This window comes from Aulonocara sp. 'chitande type north' Nkhata Bay, linkage group LG13 (genome assembly GCF_057382095.1).
Source record: "Aulonocara sp. 'chitande type north' Nkhata Bay isolate Kocher_YH1m ecotype deep benthic linkage group LG13, A_spYH_male_GT1.1, whole genome shotgun sequence".
NCBI lineage: Eukaryota > Metazoa > Chordata > Actinopteri > Cichliformes > Cichlidae > Aulonocara > Aulonocara sp. 'chitande type north' Nkhata Bay.
In genome coordinates, this window is record NC_141356.1 from 8379743 (window position 1) to 8398321 (window position 18579).

At 43.2% G+C, this 18579-nt stretch overlaps 1 protein-coding gene across 1 annotated transcript in view; it reads left to right on the forward strand.

The window, feature by feature from the left end:
* The window catches only part of wdr11 (WD repeat domain 11), a 64277-nt gene extending 57285 nt beyond the window's left edge, over positions 1 to 6992 (forward strand). Inside the window, exons 24-29 of the mRNA XM_086258532.1 lie at positions 460 to 555; positions 1110 to 1275; positions 1546 to 1643; positions 4081 to 4226; positions 4697 to 4776; positions 6223 to 6992. Of these exons, the coding sequence (XP_086114658.1) occupies positions 460 to 555; positions 1110 to 1275; positions 1546 to 1643; positions 4081 to 4226; positions 4697 to 4776; positions 6223 to 6425 (789 nt within the window). The 3' untranslated portion in view covers positions 6426 to 6992. The remainder of the gene's footprint in view (positions 1 to 459; positions 556 to 1109; positions 1276 to 1545; positions 1644 to 4080; positions 4227 to 4696; positions 4777 to 6222) is intronic.
* Positions 6993 to 18579: the final 11587 nt, after the last annotated feature.

The following is an 18579-nucleotide window of genomic DNA, read 5'->3' on the forward strand; positions in this document are numbered from 1 at the left end:
AGCAGGTCAAGTTGAATTCACAGTAGTGGGCGAGTGGATGGTGCGTTGTGTTTCCTGTGTGGTCTTGTCCAGGAGCACCTTAACCTAAACCAAACAGAGTATTTCTTCCACTGACTTCATCTTTGAAGTGAAGTATCTGACAGGGAAAAAATGAGATCTCCTGTCACCAAGAATTGGGAAACAGAGACTTAATAATGAAATACAGTACAGGGAGCACTGACACCCAAGAAACTTGTGAAGTTTTTAAAGACATTATAATTATACTCTCCATCTCTGGTATATGTATTCATGTAATCCATCACTTTCTCCCTATATTAATGCATGCGTACTAACTCATATCCTCTCTGTCTCTCTCTGACACAAAGTTTAATGGATTTCTGGAAGCACTTGTTACACAAAGCAAAAACTTATTCCTACTACTCCTTAAGTTGTTGCTCCTTGTGTTTTTCTTTTTAACAGAAGTTCCAGCTGGATCGAGTTCACCTGCAGGAAGTAAAGCGCTCCAGTTATGAACACACTAAGAAATGCGCTGACCAGCTCCTCCTTCTGGGTCAGGTAAGTATGACACCACCGCACCGCCTACACAGTTAAAGTGCATCTGCATGGAGACTATAGCTGTGAGTTGTCATGTGGCATAACTGGTAGACTATGCACCACACTTTCCATTGCAAACCACACAAATCTACACCTCCTTAGCTGTGCATACATGCAAGCTAAAATGTCATAGTCATAAATAGTTCATATCGCAGTGAAGAAAATCAGCGCTGCTCCTGTCCTCCCTAGCTTCACAGCCTGCGGGGACTGACATCACCTCTTTCACCTCTCAATGTCACCACTCTCCTTCTAATCACAAGCTGCAATCAGCCGGCTGTTTGCTGGAGGTGCAGTTATCCAGCAGGCAGACAGGCAGAGGCCGGTCGGTGCTGACCCCAGCACGAGCTCCAGCCTTCATCTACACCAGATGAAAAGCATGATAATAAACATAATTTCCCCTCGCAGCTCTGTCTTGTTCAGCTCGTGCACAGTGGTTACCTATCAGAGCCACTAATGCCTTGTTTCTCTCTGCTGCCACGGTAATTACGCTCTCATCTCTTTGTTGTTGCTCTCAGACGGACCGGGCGGTGCAATTACTGTTGGAGACGAGCGCAGACAACCCCAGCTACTACTGTGATTCACTCAAGGCCTGCCTAGTGACCACCATCACCTCTTCAGGCCCCTCGCAGTCAACAATCAAGCTAGTGGCCACCAATATGATAGCTAATGGCAAGCTTGCAGGTAGTGTTCCTCTATATCTGATACCAGAAAGAACATTTTTATTTGTATAGCATACACCTGGGATCTTTTTATTTTTAATTTAAATTGGAAAGATTTATATTGGAATCAATCAATAAATCAAATAATGTTTATCTTATCAATTTGGCTAATAGCAGCATTGTGTAATGAAACCATTCTGCTGCTTTCAGGGCCAAGTTGGCCACCTTTGGTACTGATAGCTATGATGTCTCACACGTGTGTATGACTTGTCAATCTTCTGCTGTTTATCAGAGGGAGTTCAGCTGTTGTGTTTGATTGACAAGGCAGCAGATGCTTGCCGCTACTTGCAGACCTACGGGGAGTGGAACCGAGCCGCATGGCTGGCTAAGGTAACTCAGCATGACGGGATCCATCAGCAGGATGAAGATCAGATACTGAGTAATGTTTGGATAGTGTAAATCTGTGGGCATGTGAGTTGTGGATGTGTGACGCTTATGGCGCCACGATTTATTCTCTGAAGTTTGTTTTCCTGTTAGCTGTTGCACATCAGGGAACTCTCGTAGTGGTCACATATTTATGCTCCCCTAGACTTTTATACAAACATAGACTGTGTGCACAGTTATTAGGCAAACATTTTGACCTTATCGTTGTTTTTATGCATATTTTCCAGCTATAAGCTTTATAAACTTGAATGACTTATTGGATTGAAGCATATCAGGTGATGTGTGTAATGAAGGAGGGTCTGGTCTAAGGAGATCAGCAATCTATATCAGCTTCTTTTCCTCGTGCAAAATGGGCACAAAGAGATATTTAACTGACTTTGAAGGGCAAAACTTATTTTTAAAATAATCTTTCAAGGAGATGCAGAAATTGTTACAATATTAGGGCATGATGACAGAACTAAACTTATTGTTGTAAATAGTCAACACGCAGACAAGATACGTGTTGAGGGAAAAAAGAGTCAAATTAACTGCCAAAGATTTGAGAAGACTCAGACATAATAATGAACAAGACACATAAATTAATACCTCAGTACTGTGCCAGAAAATATCTAAAGATCAGATGGAAGGGACTGTTGTCAGGCCACACAGACGGGCCTTTGGATGGATCGGTAACCGGCTCTAGGCAAGGCAAGTTTATTTATATAGCACAATTCAACAACAAAGTGCTTTACAGAGACATTAAAAAAACAAAGACAATGAAAAGCATGATTTAAGTTTGATTAAAATTTGAAATTTGAAATTTAAGCTTAAAAGTGTGGATTTGGTGCTTTATTCAAATGCAGCTGAGAACAGGTGAGTCTTCAACCTGGATTTAAATAAGCTGAGTGTTTCAGCTGGTCTGAGGCTTTCTGGGAGTTTGTTCCAGATATAAGGAGCATAAAAGCTGAATGCAGCTTCTCCGTGTCTGGTTCTGACTCTGGGAACTGATAAAATACCGGATCCAGATGACCTGAGGGATCTGGAAGGTTGATACTGGGTCAGGAGGTCACTGATGTATTTTGGTCCTAAACCATTCAGAGCTTTATAGACCAGCATCAGAACTTTAAAGTCTATCCTCTGACGGACAGGCAGCCAGTGTAAAGACCTCAGAGCTGGACTGATGTGGTCCACTTTTTTGGTCTTAGTGAGGACTCGAGCAGCAGAGTTCTGAATGAGCTGTAGTTGTCTGACTGATTTTTTAGGTAGACCTGTAAAGATGCTGTTACAGTAATCAAGCCTACTAAAGATGAATGCATGGACTAGTTTTTCCAGGTCCTGTTGAGACATCAGATCTTTTATCCTTGATATATTCTTGAGGTGAAAGTAAGCTGATTTTGTTATTGTCTTAATGTGTTTTTCTAAGTGTAGGGCTGCATCCATCACTACACCCAAATTTCTCGCCTGGTTTGTGGTTTTTAGGTGTATAGATTGAAGTTCTCTGGTGACCTGTAATCGTTTTCCTTTGGCACCAAAGACTATTATCTCAGTTTTGTTTTTGTTTAGCTGGAGAAAATTGTGGCACAACCAGTCATTAATTTCCTCAGTGCATTTACCAAGAGCCTGTACAGGGCCACGGTCTCCTGGTGACATTGTGATATATATTTGTGTGTCATCTGCATAGCTATGATAGTTTATTTTGTTGTTCTTTATAATCTGTGCCAATGGGAGCATGTAAATGTTAAACAGAAGGGGTCCCAAGATGGAACCTTGGGGAACTCCACATGTGATACTTGTCTGCTCAGATGTGAAGTTACCTATTGATACAAAGTATTTCCTGTTTTCTAAGTATGTTTTGAACCAGTTTAGTACAGTTCCTGAAAAACCTGCCCAGTTTTCCCGTCGTTTGAGTAATATGTTGTGGTCAACTGTATCAAATGCTGCACTGAGATCCAGCAAAACTAAGACTGACATTTTTCCACTGTCTGTATTCAGACATATGTCATTAAATACTCTAAACTCCACTTTGAAGCAGACATCAGGTGGGGCTGGAGGTAGGGTACTGATATGAGCTGGTATTATTAAAGATGAGCTAATGTATCGTTTTGGGTTGAAGATAGCCTCAAACTCAACTCCCAAACAGACTGCTAGTTTTTAGAAGACACTTTCTTGAAGCAGCATACAGGAAAAGGTCTGCGTCTTTTCAGAAGATCCAGATTTTTATACAGGACAATTCTCACATATATCATCAACATTTTGGATTTACCAAGAGTGCTGTAGTTGTTCACTACTAAAATTTATATTTTGTTGACTAATAATTGTGCACGCAGTGTGTTTTAGCAGAAGAGTGACAAACCTCCAACTAAGAACAATAATTCATGCCTTTGCGTATCGCGTTTGCTTCCAGGTGCGTCTGAACCCAGCAGAGAGCTCAGATGTGCTGAAGCGCTGGGCAGAACACCTCTGCTCCCCACAGGTCAACCATAAATCCAAAGCCATTCTGGTGCTGCTTTCACTGGGCTGCTTTTACAAAGTAGGAGAGATGCTCCACAGGTAGGAACAAGCTATAGATTCAGAAATGGGAAGATAAGACTCTTGTAATTATCCCCTGTAATAAAATACATGGATGTATAAATATATTAGCTCACTTTTTCTTCTCGAAAATGAGATTCCCTTTCTTGCACTAAAGTTTTTTGTTCTAAGACGTTGCACTTTCACAGTCCTTTTCGTCCTGATTACACTGAAGGACAAACCACAGTGTAGGGTGTGGGCTGTACCTGTGTCTCTTACCTCAGCATCGATCTCCTCTGAGAATACCGGTCCCCCCTCCTTAACAGCTCATGCTCCGAGATGCTTCTGGCAGCAAAAAGCTCTCAGAGAGAATTAGAGAGACATGAGGACGACAAGGTTGATGTATTCTGTAGGAACACAGGCATCAAGGCAGGGACGATGCTGGTTTCTGATGGTCCCTCTCACCTCCTTCTCTCTGTATCTTTCTTTTCTTCCTTCCATCTCCCGGACAGCATGAGACACTTTGATCGTGCCGCCCTCTTCATCGAAGCCTGTCTGAAGTATGGGGTGATGGAGGCCAACGACTCGTCCAATATCCTTTTTGAAAACCCATTATTGTTACACGTTACAAGTATGCACCTGATAGTAGCTTCACAGTGAAGGTCAATTTAGATGCTCTGCAGAGCACATCAAGCTCTATTTCACACTTTCCCATTAGCCAGTAACACACTGTGATCACAGAGAACAGTTGGAAAACTTTTTCAACCTAAACTTTGAAAGCTTATTGTATATCACCATCTATGGGCACAGTTTTGGCACATACTTCTTATCTGTAAGATTTAAATATATTTACCATCTAACTCAAGTAGTATGGTATCCTGTAGTGTTCCCCTGCTCCTCTGTGACTCAACTGAGATAACCTGTAACCCTTAACAAGAATTTATGTCTACATCTGTCCTACCAAACCCTTCTTTTTATCAGCCACATTTTTAATGCGCACAGTGCTGCACAATCTCTATTTTATCTAATACACGCTGAGTATGTTGTGAGAGAAGAAAAAGAATCTGACATTCACCTAAAAGCAATATTTCATCTAGAAATCTCTGCTGTGTAATAAGATATCTGTTTGTCTTGTCAAAGCTGTGTTTACTCTGTGTTTTAACCACAAAGCGAGTTATGATTCATGAGGACCAGATCAAGCCAGGCTCTCTTCGAGCGCAGGTTTTTTTGGAGAAGTGACAATAACGTCAAACAGCTTTTTAGTAAAAATATCTCTATTTTTCAGACTTTGTGAGTACATGAGCCAACACTGCCTAGAAGTTAGGCCCACACAAAAGAGCAAGTGTGTGTGTGTGTGTGTTTGAGAGAGACCAATTAATCTTTGTAAATTTGTACATTTGGCTTATGTGATTACTAATGTGCAAGAGGGCGAATGCAGTCATCCTACTGTAGCTGAAATCAGTGCAGTGCACCAACCAATCTTCCTTTCAAGAAGCTTAGATCTTATTTTTGGTCTAAAAAAACATTTTGAGCAGGGAAACACAAACGGTAGTAAAAAAGGTAACCATAGAAACCCTCAGCTCCATCCTTTCTATCACCCTGATGCTGGCAGGTCCTTAGGATGTCAGGAAACCACATAAGCAGCAGATGGACCACCCTGAGCCTTTTTCTGCGAGGGGTTAAAAGGGAGTTTTTCCTTCCCACTGTCGCCAAGTGCATGCTCACACAGGGTGGTCTGCTTTGGACTGGTTCTTATATATAGCTTTTGTACTCCACATGAGCACTCAAAGTGTCTTTAAATGTAATGCACACTTTGCACTGGCAGGAAGCTAACAGTATCACTGAGCTGAGCGCCTGCATTTATTGTGTTATTCTCTAGTTAAACGCTTTTGTTTTATTTGTTACCTTTTTGGATTTGGTTCAGTGATATAATTAGACCAACACTTGATTAATCTTTCTTGAACTTCTATAGATGAGATGCCAGTATGTAAAAGTTTCAAGTCGCTCTGCTGTGGCATCTCCTTAACTCACTATGCACATAAACTTATCGAAGCTGCATTTCTGGAATACGCGCGGCTGCTGCGCACGCTGGGCCTGCGGGAGGGTGCTGCTCTGTGGGCGTCGCGGGCTGGCAGCGCTGGGGAGCAGCTGATGGAGGAGCTTTTTCAAGGAGAGGGAGGTATACCGGAAGCCATTCTCTGCGAAGAGGTCGTCGAGCTGGGCCTGGAGAGCAAAGAGTGACCTCGAAGACGGAAGATTGAGAAGACGACGGACAGCCCGCTCTTTGGTGTTTATCGAGAGTTAGCCGTTCAGTCTAACTTCAGTTAGTTAACAGTTCAAAGCATCCAGGAGCATTATGATCGTCATCATGATCGTCATCTTCACATCAATATGAGGAGTTTAATTTGATGTTGAGTCAGTGGGTTTGTCTGTGACAGTAATCAGACTGAAATGTCGTCATGTTTGGTGAGACCATTGTGTCTGTGCTCTGTCTGTATGTATCAGCCCCAAAAGAAACACTTCCCTTGTTTACCTTTATCCCCCAAAAATCTGTATATGTTTTGGTAGATTGATTGATAAATTCAAAGGATTTTTTCTTTTTTACAGTTTACTTGTTAAGCCTTATTTTCCGTGCCTGTATTAATTTCCGAGAACTGCTGTAGCTCTGCATGTTCAATTTGCCTTTAGTTTGCTGAAATTGAAAGTGGCAGAATTCATTTATTCTCCAAGTTACAGGTTCTCTATTCCTGTTTGAAAAATGCAAATCATTTGAAAGTGTCATTAAAGTGACAGTCCATTTTCAAATGACGTGACACATTCCCAATTGTTTTGTTTGTTTTGCATTTGATATAACCAAAAAGCTGCATAATTTTGATTGAAAACTTGCCTGACTGTCTTGGAAATGTACAGTAATGTTGCTGTAGACAGGCACACAGCACACTGGGGGAGGGGTTTCTGCAGCAGGTGGTGGTGCTTTATAAGTAATTGACCAAAGCCTGCTGCTGCTCTTGCTGCACGCGCCTCTGCAGCTGTAATAGTTGGATGGCAGTAAAATTGCACAGCCAGCCCACCCTGCACTTATTAGACACTTATTAGTATATTATCTCCCTTGATGCCAAGGACAGAGGAGTCTGACCTGACCGCAGCCACCTGAGGGATTGAGCACCATTTAATTAGAGTGTGCAGAGGGTTGTTTGTTAATCCAATCCAATAATCCAAATGGATTTTTAAAATCTTTTCTATTTTTAACGGAGAATTGTGAGGATACGTTGCAACATGTGTACTTTGATGTTTGTGTAGTGAAGTTGTTCTCTAGTGTGTATGTGTGTCACAAGAAGAGCTGTCAAAACTCCTTTTATTCAGACCTCTGGATCATTTACACAAATACTCTGTGCTGCTTCTGCTGTTGCTCATCACAATCACAGAACCCGACACACTGGCTGAGACGCCGCCAGCTTTCCTTTGCTTTGCTTTCACCTCGTTACATGGTAAAAATGTCCTGATCATAAAAAAAACAAAACGAAATGTGCGCAACAATGCAAAGATTTTAGTGACTGTGTGTTTAATTTGCTTTATGTTCAGCAACTTCATCCACGGGACCTTGTAGTGCGTTACTGTGTTTCATAAACACGTCAGTGCCGTTTTCTCTCCTGTGTTACAGTAAACCCCAGGCTGTGTCACTATGGCAACCCAGTCCTATTTTAGGGGGGGGGGACTGCATGTTTTTCCTGTATATCAATTTTCACACGGCCTCCCCATAACGTGCTGTAGGATCCCGTAGAGTCGCACAATCCAACAGACAACGTTATGATGTAGCTGACCCGAAGCTGTGTCATCTTCTTCCAGTCGTAAAGGTATTGTGGAAGCAGCGTGTACTGTACTGCCCATTTGTGATCGGGCACTGGTTTGATTAACACTTGCTGCTTTTCTTTATATGTAGATGAACTCAACAAAATAAAATAGTTGAAAATTGAGGCATGTAGATGGGAGACGTGCCTTTAGCAGTATATTTTGTAAGAAATGATTGTAATGGTGTCAAAGTTTAGTGGCCCCTCTCCTCTCCCTCATTGTTCTTTGATCACGGTTTACACGGTGACCCTAATGCTTTAAGTTATATAGATATTGCAAGAGAATAGAAATGTATGTGTATATATATATATATGGATGGCAATAAAATCAATATTAACTTCCATGTTTTCTGTGTGTTGCTACAGATCTGAAGACACAAGAGGGCGCTTTAATCCCTCAGGAGGCAGGGTGACTGGTTTCTGTAGAGATCCATTATAGCCAGTGTTCCTTTTAATTTTCCTCGTTTAATTTCAACCCAGGTAGATTGAATTTGAGCGTTCGTTCATTCATCAAGCTGTCCTAAAAGTTAATTAGTTCCTGTTTCAGCCACTTCCGCGATTAATTACTCCCTTTCTGCTCACAAGGAGGGCCAACAGCTGGCTTCAGCTCTGTGTCCAGGTCTAACCGTTTTCACTCTTTTCTTCGTCGCAGATTTATTCATTGACGTGTATTCTGCTTTTTCTCTCTGTCCTGCACACAGCCCAGAACACAAAGGGAAGAAAAACAGTCTGGAACAGAGGGGCCACACAAGCGCCTTGGTTGTGCTCCTTTTAATGGCCTAATGAATAACTGCCGGAGAGCCGATCCAGCCGTTACAGCCAGGTCATCAGTATGCGGGGCCTCGCAGCAGCTTTTCTTTGCTGTTCCACTGCTTTCTACATAGGCTGCCACCCCAGCTTACCCCAAACTCCCAGTTTCCACTTTACATGCTCTCCCTCGCTCTTCTTTCACCAGAATAAACTCATGCCAACTCATGTTCTTGCTGCTCCCCATCTCCACTAATTTCCTGAAAGACTTGTTTCCGTCTGCTGCTTAGCTTTCACCTCTTGGATCCCCATTTTCCTCTAAATAAAATTCAAAGCTGTTTCAGCTGACACAATATTAAGGGGTTGTTAGCAACCGGAGCCGTGAGGAGCACTGGAAATTACCCGCCTCCACTGTTTTACGCACATACTGCAAGAATTAGCAGCCAGCTACAGATCAATCATATGCAGCACTCTTGCTGTTCCTCATTTTCAATCATCTGTATAAGTAGCCACGGAACAGGGGCCTGTGTGTGCAGCAAGCAGAGAGGTAAAGCCAAGGCGGCACGGTGGGTGGATTGATATCGAAAGTATCGATAACAGCGCTATAGGATCGATACTTTGTTTTTATCTTCATTCCTCATTATGAAAGTTGTTACAATGTGACCCACTGGATTTCATTCAATCTCTGGCTCCAGTCTACATTCGTTTCCCTTCACTCCGTTGCTGGTGGGGGGTGTGGTTTAGGAGGTCCCCAACCCCTGGGCCATGGACCGGTATGGTCCACGAGAGTTGAGGCTCGGGTGAGAAATTCATGGTTTTCAGGATTTTTGTCGGTTTTTAGCTTTTTTTTAAAAATCATTTTTATTGTTAACTCTGTTTTCCTCTGTCTTTTTTCCGTGTGTTATGGATAAATAATTTTTTTTTTTTTTTTTTTTTACCGGTACTGGTTTCATTTTTGTTGTATTTATCCGCGACACCTTAAGGGCCGGTCCATGAAAAAATTGTCGGACATAAACTAGTCCGTGGTGCAAAAAAGGTTGGGGACCGCTGGTTTAGGATGATGAAGGGGGGGACGTTTACAGATGTGGACGCATGTTTATTTTTTTCTGCAGGAGAGCTAGGTGGATCGATCCAAATATCGCTAGTATCACATCGATACTAGTGATATGATCAATACTTAGTTATTCATACTGAGAATAGCAACAATGTGAATTTTTTTGTAATGACAAAATACATCTCAAACATACAAAATATCTGAATCTTTCTGTGTTTTTGTCACGTCTATTTTAACAGCCTATTGCTCATTTAAACATCAGAAGCTGACCCAAAGTGTCCAATTTCAAAATACAGGAAAAGCTGAAAGGTGTGTTTTGTTGTGTTACCCAAGTATTGTGGAAAGAAAAAAATCACAGTGACTTAAAGTGTGTTCAGGATTTGCAAGCTGATGATGCAGCTCATAAATCATGACACGCTGCTCTCCCTTAATTAAGATGTCTTTACAGGTTAAAAGGATCGGTATCTGTGATACTGACCCTGTGATTATTTGGTGTTGGATCAATACCAGAATTCGCAGTATAGCACAGCACTGCTGCACGGTCTGTGAGCTGCAGACAGTGACATACACCAGGGTCATCCAGTTCCCATGAGTATGTTCCTCCTGTGGTGCTCCTGACAGATAGCTTTATCTAGGATGGGCAAGTCCAAGCTCGCTTGTATCCCTTACTCCTTCTTCATTTGTGTGAGATGTTTTGAGATTTTCCCCTCACTCTCCCTCATCCCCGTTCCTCGCTGAGGGTTACCACTGAGTTCATTCCTCATTTTCTGTGTAATTATCCTTTCTTCCATTGTTTTCTTAACCTCCCCCAGACATTTCTGAGCATTCTTCACGCAGCTCACACCCCAGGTAGTGGAATAATTTGGGGTTTGAGTGGCTGCCGCATTTATGAGGATAATTATTTTTATGGGCATGATTATTTCTTTTTCAGTGATGTCCTTTTAACCTTTCCACAAAATGCCAGCTTTCCGGGACGCTGACTTGAATACTAAAGCCCACTCTACATCAATGCCCACTTTTCTTGCCTTTCGCCTCACTGTTTTTTTGTGATCCCACTCCACTCCTTGGGAAACCCGAGCTATACATGTAAAGGTCATATCTGTTTCTCTCAAACAATCTGCCTCCCCTCCCTCTCACATCACCTCTCATCGCCCACATCTGGGGGTATCACCTGGCGTGGAATGAACCCACAGGCTCGATCTCATCTGAGTTTCTTTCCTGGTAAGGAGGCGGCTTCCCTCCCTCCCTCCTTTCAGTCGCTGCTATTGGTCGAGTTCACTGTTCACCCTCTGTTTGCGGGCTCTGACTGGCTTTGGAGCAGTGCTGGGGGCTCTGCTTAGGAGGCTCCAGGTGATGTTTATGTTGCAAGTCTTCAGGCCCCATGCTTTATCTGATTCCATTTGAATGAATCCCACAGTGCTCAGCAGACCATGTACTCACCTCAACACAGCACCACACTCTCCCATTTAAGAAAAAGGGCATGAATGAGACAGTAAAAGAAAAAAAAAAGTGGGGACAAGGGGGCCAGGCAGGAGCAGCAGAGGGGAACCACAGGAACTCTGGAGCATTACCACATGATGACAAACTCTTATCGCATCCCGGTAATGACTTGTGGACGGGGTAATCTTTTTTAAAAAGCTCCCCTTATCTCTAAAGCAGCTCTTTTGTGGCTTCCATGTGTGCAGGTTGTGGTCGGGGACTGTTATTTACAAAAAAAAAGAAGAAAGCGGTCTCTGAGCGCATGGTGTCGGGAGCGTGAAGCCACTTCTGCGATCTGCATCCGCCAAAGATACTTTTGAATAATCGGGATTAGTAGTTTCAGAAAGAGGTGCGTGATTTCAACTTGCATTGACGTACCTATTGTGCCAGGGTGGGGAAATTTCCAAACTGGGAATAGCAGGTTCATGTAATGATATTAATACCAAATATAATAGGAAATCCACACTGCTCTGTCAACAAGCCAGACAGACACAGTTGAAAGATCTCTTCCCCCACTGTTGTTGACAAAGCTTAAACCACATCCAGACCCTTTGTGACTGCATTTCTGTGTTTTTATGAGAGAAAAAAGGGCAAATAGACACTGGCTGCGGAGTAAATTCCTGGCAAGTGAACAATAAGGTGGTGAGACATCAAGAAAGAAGAGGCTTAAAGGAACAATTAACCAAACTGTATGTATATAAGGACGAGACAAAGTTAAGCCTGGACTATTGTATGCATTTAAATGTCTCGAAGAACACTATAAATCCACACTACTCCTCTGCTTGACCCCAAAATGTGCGTGTAGGTGCTCTTAATGTGTTTATTTGAGGGTCATGGGGTAAAAGAGATGCCGCAGATGCCCTAGCTACAGTGAGGCCCTCGCTGGGCTAATTGCCACTGTCGTTTGAGAGATTAGAGCTGGAGAAGGCAGGGACGATTATGAAGGAAATGGCCTCTTATAAGCTGCTGTGCACGAGGCCAGCCCGACTCAGGAGTGGGGAGTATTCCCTTTCACCGGCTTACAGTGGGAGCCAGGAGAGGATGTAAAGGATACCTGCGCCGCACTCGACCCATTTCCTAGTTGCATATGTGCATGTATGTGTGTTTATATGAGCATGAACTTGTGCTCAGTTTAAGAAAGTACAAGAGTGCTCCCTATTTAGCCTGCGTGGCCTCTTTCCTGTGAGTGCACAGGGGCAATGCTGCTGTGTTTGGGTCTCTTGCTGAGCTGCGTGTTTTTATTTCTACCCAAGCGTAGTATATGCGTTTCCTCTTCGTGTAGTCTAAGCAGACACACTGGGCCCTGTGTCTGCCAGAGTGGAACTGTGGGGGTCGCTGGAGGGGTGGGCTGTTTTGCTGCGACCCGTGCAGTCCTTCACTCCTGGGGATAAGCACGTGCTACGCTGCCAAAAGAGAACCAGGTCCAGGCTCGATTTTTCGCCCCCATGGATTTAAAAGGAAAACATCCGCCGTTCCTTTAAGTTGGGCTGGTAATCAAAAATGGAAAAGTCATATCTACAGTGTGGAGCGCAAAGCCTTTGTTTTAAAGCTGCAGTTCCTGACTTTACTCAGATGGGGATAAGTACTCTTGACCCCTTATAGTCTACAACTGTCTGGTGTATGTAGTAGATTCAGCAAAGATAAGAGGATTAATAAGTCTGGTGATGGTCTCACAGTGTAATAAGTCACTTTCACCCTCATCATCAACACATGTCTAACTGTTTCAGGCTGTAGTTGAAGTAAAATCACTCCCTGAGCATGTTACAGTTCATTCATGTTTTGAGCTAAGTGCTAAAGTAGTGTTGTTTGTCCATTAGATTGTGCCATAGTGTGCACATAACTTAATCCACTCCTGACACATCCACCCCACCCCAGGGACCCCTGAAATGGATAAGTGGAAGAAAACTGATGGATGGATGTTTACCATAATTCCACTAGGAGGCAGCAGAGGTCTGTGAAAAGTGAGCATCAGTGAGGCCCTTGTGCAATCTAAGTCCAGTTTTAGATTAGATGGATTTGATTCCCCAAATGCAGTTACCAAAAGTACTCTACATAAACAAGAAATGAGAAAAGCTTGGAGTTTAGAGGCCAAATGCATATATTCACTGTTATGTATTTGCCAGCAAGTTATTCCACAGCATCATCCCCTTTAATTAAAATGCACCAGTGTTTATTTCAACACATTATTTAGTCCTTCAAGTGTCGTCCACATATGTGATATAGTTTTCTGTTTTTGAAAGGAAAAAAATAGTCCCTTCACGGCATCTGAAGCAGCAGGATGAGGTGCGGGTTAATAAGTTGTGCAAGTAGAACGAGGCAAAGAAAAGTTGCAGGTCCGTTTCATAACAACCCACTGTGTTTGTGCATCGTGGCGCCATGCCCCCCCACCCCCCCATATCAACAGAGAATCTAACACTAGTGCTGCTGCATGTTCGCTTATCTGGGAATGAACACAGCAGAAATCCCTCTCAGGTCTTGTGATGAATATTTAGAGGTCACTGTTCACTGGCACTCAAGCTCAATCTTGGCTGGACTTTGAGTGATATTCGATTCAGCACAGCTGGGAGAAATGTTAGCGTTCTGATAATGTATTACATCATACTGGACAAAAGTCTAACAGACAAGGAGAAGAAAGAGAGGCGGGAGAGGAGGTCTGCAAGTTGAAAAAGCGATGAGGAGACCGAGCGGGGAGAAAGGCAGATGACAGGAGAGGTGAAAGGATGGGTGGATGAGGGAGGGGCAGGGTGCTGACAGTGTTTTGTAGGAGTTATGTAGATGTAATCCCTTCTGATGGGTAGGTCAAACTGCCTGCTGAATTCTGAGGCACCAGCCAGCATTGGAAGCGCAAATGCTGGCACTCAGTACACATCGGAGCATGTACATCTAGCATGTCAAATGTGTGTGTCTGTGTTTGTGCTGGTCTTTGTGCGTGCGTGTCTACTATGCCCCTTGATGCAGTCTGGCAAAAGTTCCTGAAAGGGGGACTGAAGGGTAGATTTTCTCTTTCTTTAAGCGTCGAGGGCTGGCCTGCTGAGGAAAGAGAGATGGATCTTCTCCAAATGCCACCGTGGGCGCACTAATGCCTGCTTTGTTCGCCACGGTAATTCTATTATGGTAATGTCGGATGAATCCCAGCTTTCGTCTCCTCCTTGCTCCATCCCAGTTCCGAGTCGCCTGTCCTCCTCACACCAGCACCAATGAGCTTCCAGCACAAAAAAACAGGAGTTAAAGGGCCTCAAGAGTTCTAAGAAATCAGAAGCAAGGTCTTGCTGTAGATGTACATTGTAGTAAAATGTTCTTTACAGTGCATGATATTTGTCTGCATCCCAAACAGTTTCAATTCATCACAATAGTTTAGTGAGCTCACTTTTTTGTGTGTTTCTGATAGCAAATTAAATAATGATACACTAATGATGTTCGTCCTCGATATCTGAGATCTAAAAAACATTCACGGCACTACTTTGTTCATTAAGCCATTCTCTGGTCTGCTGTTGTGAGCGTCATCAGATCCAGGCTCAGTACGTATCCAGCATTGTTTTCTCCACTGGGACTGGCCTTTCTCTCCTCTGAGGAAAACTTCACCACTTTACCCAGCAGCCCCTAGAGCCCCTAATCCCTACAGCCTGGGAACAAGTCCAGCTTGCAGTCCCTTAAAATGTCTTGGGTTTGTGCATTATTAGATGCTATGAATTACACTAGGACCATATGGAAGGAAAACATAGCAACTGGCAAACAGGGCAGTGATAAATCTGAAATAATGAAACAGGGCTCTAAGTGAAACCAGGAGAGCTCTGCTGACCCACAATCAGGGAAACCCAATAGGCCTGCAAAACTGCTGGAGGCATGGCTGTGGGTGAAGCCCGGCTGGAGCTGCGAGTACCTCAGAATAACATGGAGCTCTTTGGATCTTTGGAAGATCTGCAATGTGTTCCAGTCCTGGTATGTCGGCGAAGGTGTTACCGAGAATGACGTTTTTTATTTTTTAACGGCAGTTTATCTTCCTCGACTTTGAGCTTTTCATGAAGAGTTATGATTATGTGCCTAAGTGATGGCAAGTTCGAGGTAGAGCTAACAAATGACGGGATGTTTGGCTTTGAACCAGCAATAATTTACTCCTTCAAAAGGATAAAAATAAATTACTTAACCAAGATAAATGTCCTGCCGTCATGCCCAGAATGCTCATTTTTCTGTCTATTCGTGGAGACACGGGAATGCTCGATAAAGAGCCTTTTGATTTTTTCTTTCCTTGCGCACGTGTGTACAGATGATGTGGGATAGTCAGGACTTTCCTGCTCTAATTTCCTGCATGTGTCGCAGCTTTGGCCGCATTCTGGTTATACGAGGGGCCTTGCCATGAAAGACCGTGCCTGTGCAGACGAGGGCTGGAGACCTGTGCCCCGACTGAGTCGTATTATTGTTTTGTTTTTTTCACTGTAATTCTGAAACGGTAATATAACATGTTTTGGTTGGTTTGTGTGCGAGAATGAAAGAGCCATGTGCATAGTGTGTGTCAGAGAGAAAGGGTAGAGTAGGGCAGAGAATGAATAGCTCTGTCACAGAGGGGCCAGCTAATAAAGTAGGCAGCTGAGGGAGGAGGGTAAAAAAAAAAGAATGTGTCTCGCCTTTCGCCCATTCGCTCTGGGTTGTCATCGAGGGTGAATTAGTTTTATGCCAAGTTGAATGCATCCAATAAAGCTCCATCCACTGGTCAGGTCCTTCCCACCGTAACACACACACCCGCCTGCCTGCCAGTGAAAATTGCATTGGCCATGGTTTAGTGGACGCACGCAGCTCAAGTTTCAGCCCTTTTGAAGTTTTTCTCGTCAATAAATTGCTAGATCAAGAAGATTAGTTAAGTGTATGTTGGCTTCTTTTCACAGCTGGGTGACCTTTGTGTGTGTCTGTGTGCATGTGTGTTGAGCAATCTGACCAAAAAAAAACCTAAGGCATTTAAATGCTATCGTTTTAAACTAATAGCATTGTTGCATTTTAGGTTTTCTCTGAGGTCACCAGCTATTTGTCTTCTTTTCTTTTTCTCTCCAGTATGAGAAAAAGGATTTTAGCTTAAAATGTATAGCACTTTAGAGTGTACTCTAAAGCTACTGTAGAAACCTGCTTATGCCATACTGAACAAATATGATGGATCACTGTAAAGGAGCCTCTTGTTTAGCCTTCATCTGACTGATATCAGTGTTCCACGTTGTCTCAGGCTAACATTTTGCCAGAGAACAGGAAGAAAAAAACTCCATCAGACTAAATGTTCCCTCCAGCCTCGCTCTTTTTCTTTCCCAGGCCTTTTTCTTTGCAAAGGGGAAGAAAAAGGAGGTGTTTGGGCTGATAACCCCTCTCCATCACCCTGACACTGGCAAGAGAGCAGTGTAAAGTCGGGCCTCAGGATAGAGCTGCAGCACAGCAGTCACCCCTAGCTATGAGTCGGAGGAGGACAGAGATGGAGATCCTTTGGGGGGAGGGGGTTAACAGGCAAGGGGGGTTGGGGTTGATAAAGAGTCAGAGTGAATGATGGAGGTCTAACTGAACGGTGGAGTTATCTGTCTGGTCATATGCTTGACAGACGCTTTTCTTTCTCTTCCAATCATTCACTCTGTCATTTGATATCATTTTTTTTTTTGCTGCGGCGCCAACTTGTTATCAGGCCCATGGAGGCCAATAGGCTTGTGTACATGTGGGTTATCATAAATGTGCAATACTACATACCTACTGTATGACTCTACCAATCACAACAGATAAGATTAGGCTATATCCTGGAACACTCTGAATTGATTTGATCAGCTTTTCGCTCGGCATTGCTAAAGATACAGACACACAGTACATTCATACAAGTGTGAGGTATGCAGGTTCTCATGGGGAGCAGGGCAGGGACTGAAGAGGCACAGTAGTGCTGTGCAATATTGCAAACTTTAGTGTCAATCCAATATCAAGTACACACATGCTAGTATCACCTAAATGCCGATACTTTTAACCTATAAAGGCAGCCAGATTTTTATTTTTGCATTAATTAGTTAACGGGGGTTGACATTGTGGGTCAGCTCCTGTTATTTAGCTATATACAGCAATGGGCTATAAATAATAGAACAGGATAGAAACAAAGTATTGAGGTCATAGTGGTAGTATCAATATTCGATAGGATATCAATACTCTATATTTGGCTTGATCAGTCCACTTCTAGATAGCAGGCAACCTCCTGCAGAGACAAAAGAATGTGCTTCCAGATCTGCAAATGTGGAGGAAAAAACACCATCTTTCAGCATCCTAAATCACCACCCCCATCAGCAACAGAGTTGGAGAAGAAGGGGAAAGGAGGAAAGATGGAGTGAAGTGAGAGCTTTAATAGAATCCAGGCAGTCACATGATAGATAACAAATTTCACAATGGGGAATGAGGGAATACCGTAATGTGAAGCAGCCATAAGGAGGCCCGGAAAACGGCATGCAGCTGCACTGACCACTCCAGCCCCACTCTGCAGCATGCTCCGACTCTGCAGCTGCAGGACCTGGGGAGCGTCTTATGCAACAGCGTGTTGGAAGATTTCACTCTTTAAACTGTCGAGGCACAGATGTATGCCCCACAGTGTTCACTCTACCCAGCAATTATTTTTACTGTATGCTTCTGGTACTTGCTCCGAGCCCTGGTAACGCAGTGTATTGGTAACACATTTATAGCAACCCAAAGCCAGATAACAAAAAAACAAAGGGCGCATCATTTAGTGGCGCGCGCTGTCGTCAGCACAACTCCTGCCAGGACAGGTGAGCCCAGCCACCACAGCTCAACTGTGGGAATGTTGAGTTTACATAAGGGATTGAGCAAGGCTTCTGAACAGAAGGGGGCTCTTGTTGAAACGAGTTGTTATGATTTCACACTTGGCTTAACAATGCCAATAAAAATCACTTTTTACAGATGTCTTTCTGGTTGCTTGTTTTTAAGTGTCTACTGGACACACACACTAGAAAAGGGGGAGAGGATGGGTGATCATAAATAAATATAAATGGATCATATTAAGTTATAACATTTCTAATCTCCAGGGTGCTCATACAAATAGAAAAATCAAATTATGAAAAATAGACACACACAAGGCTTCCTCTATCTTGGTCCAAGTGTTCACAATCACATTTTCCAAAAAATGCGCTTCCAATCTGTTTTTTATGTACATTTTAATAAAAGAAAAGAGATGCGAGGGTTTCGACAGTATTAGCATCCATGCACTTCACAGCCGGTTGAGCTTGTTTGCAGATGTTGGCATGCAAACCCT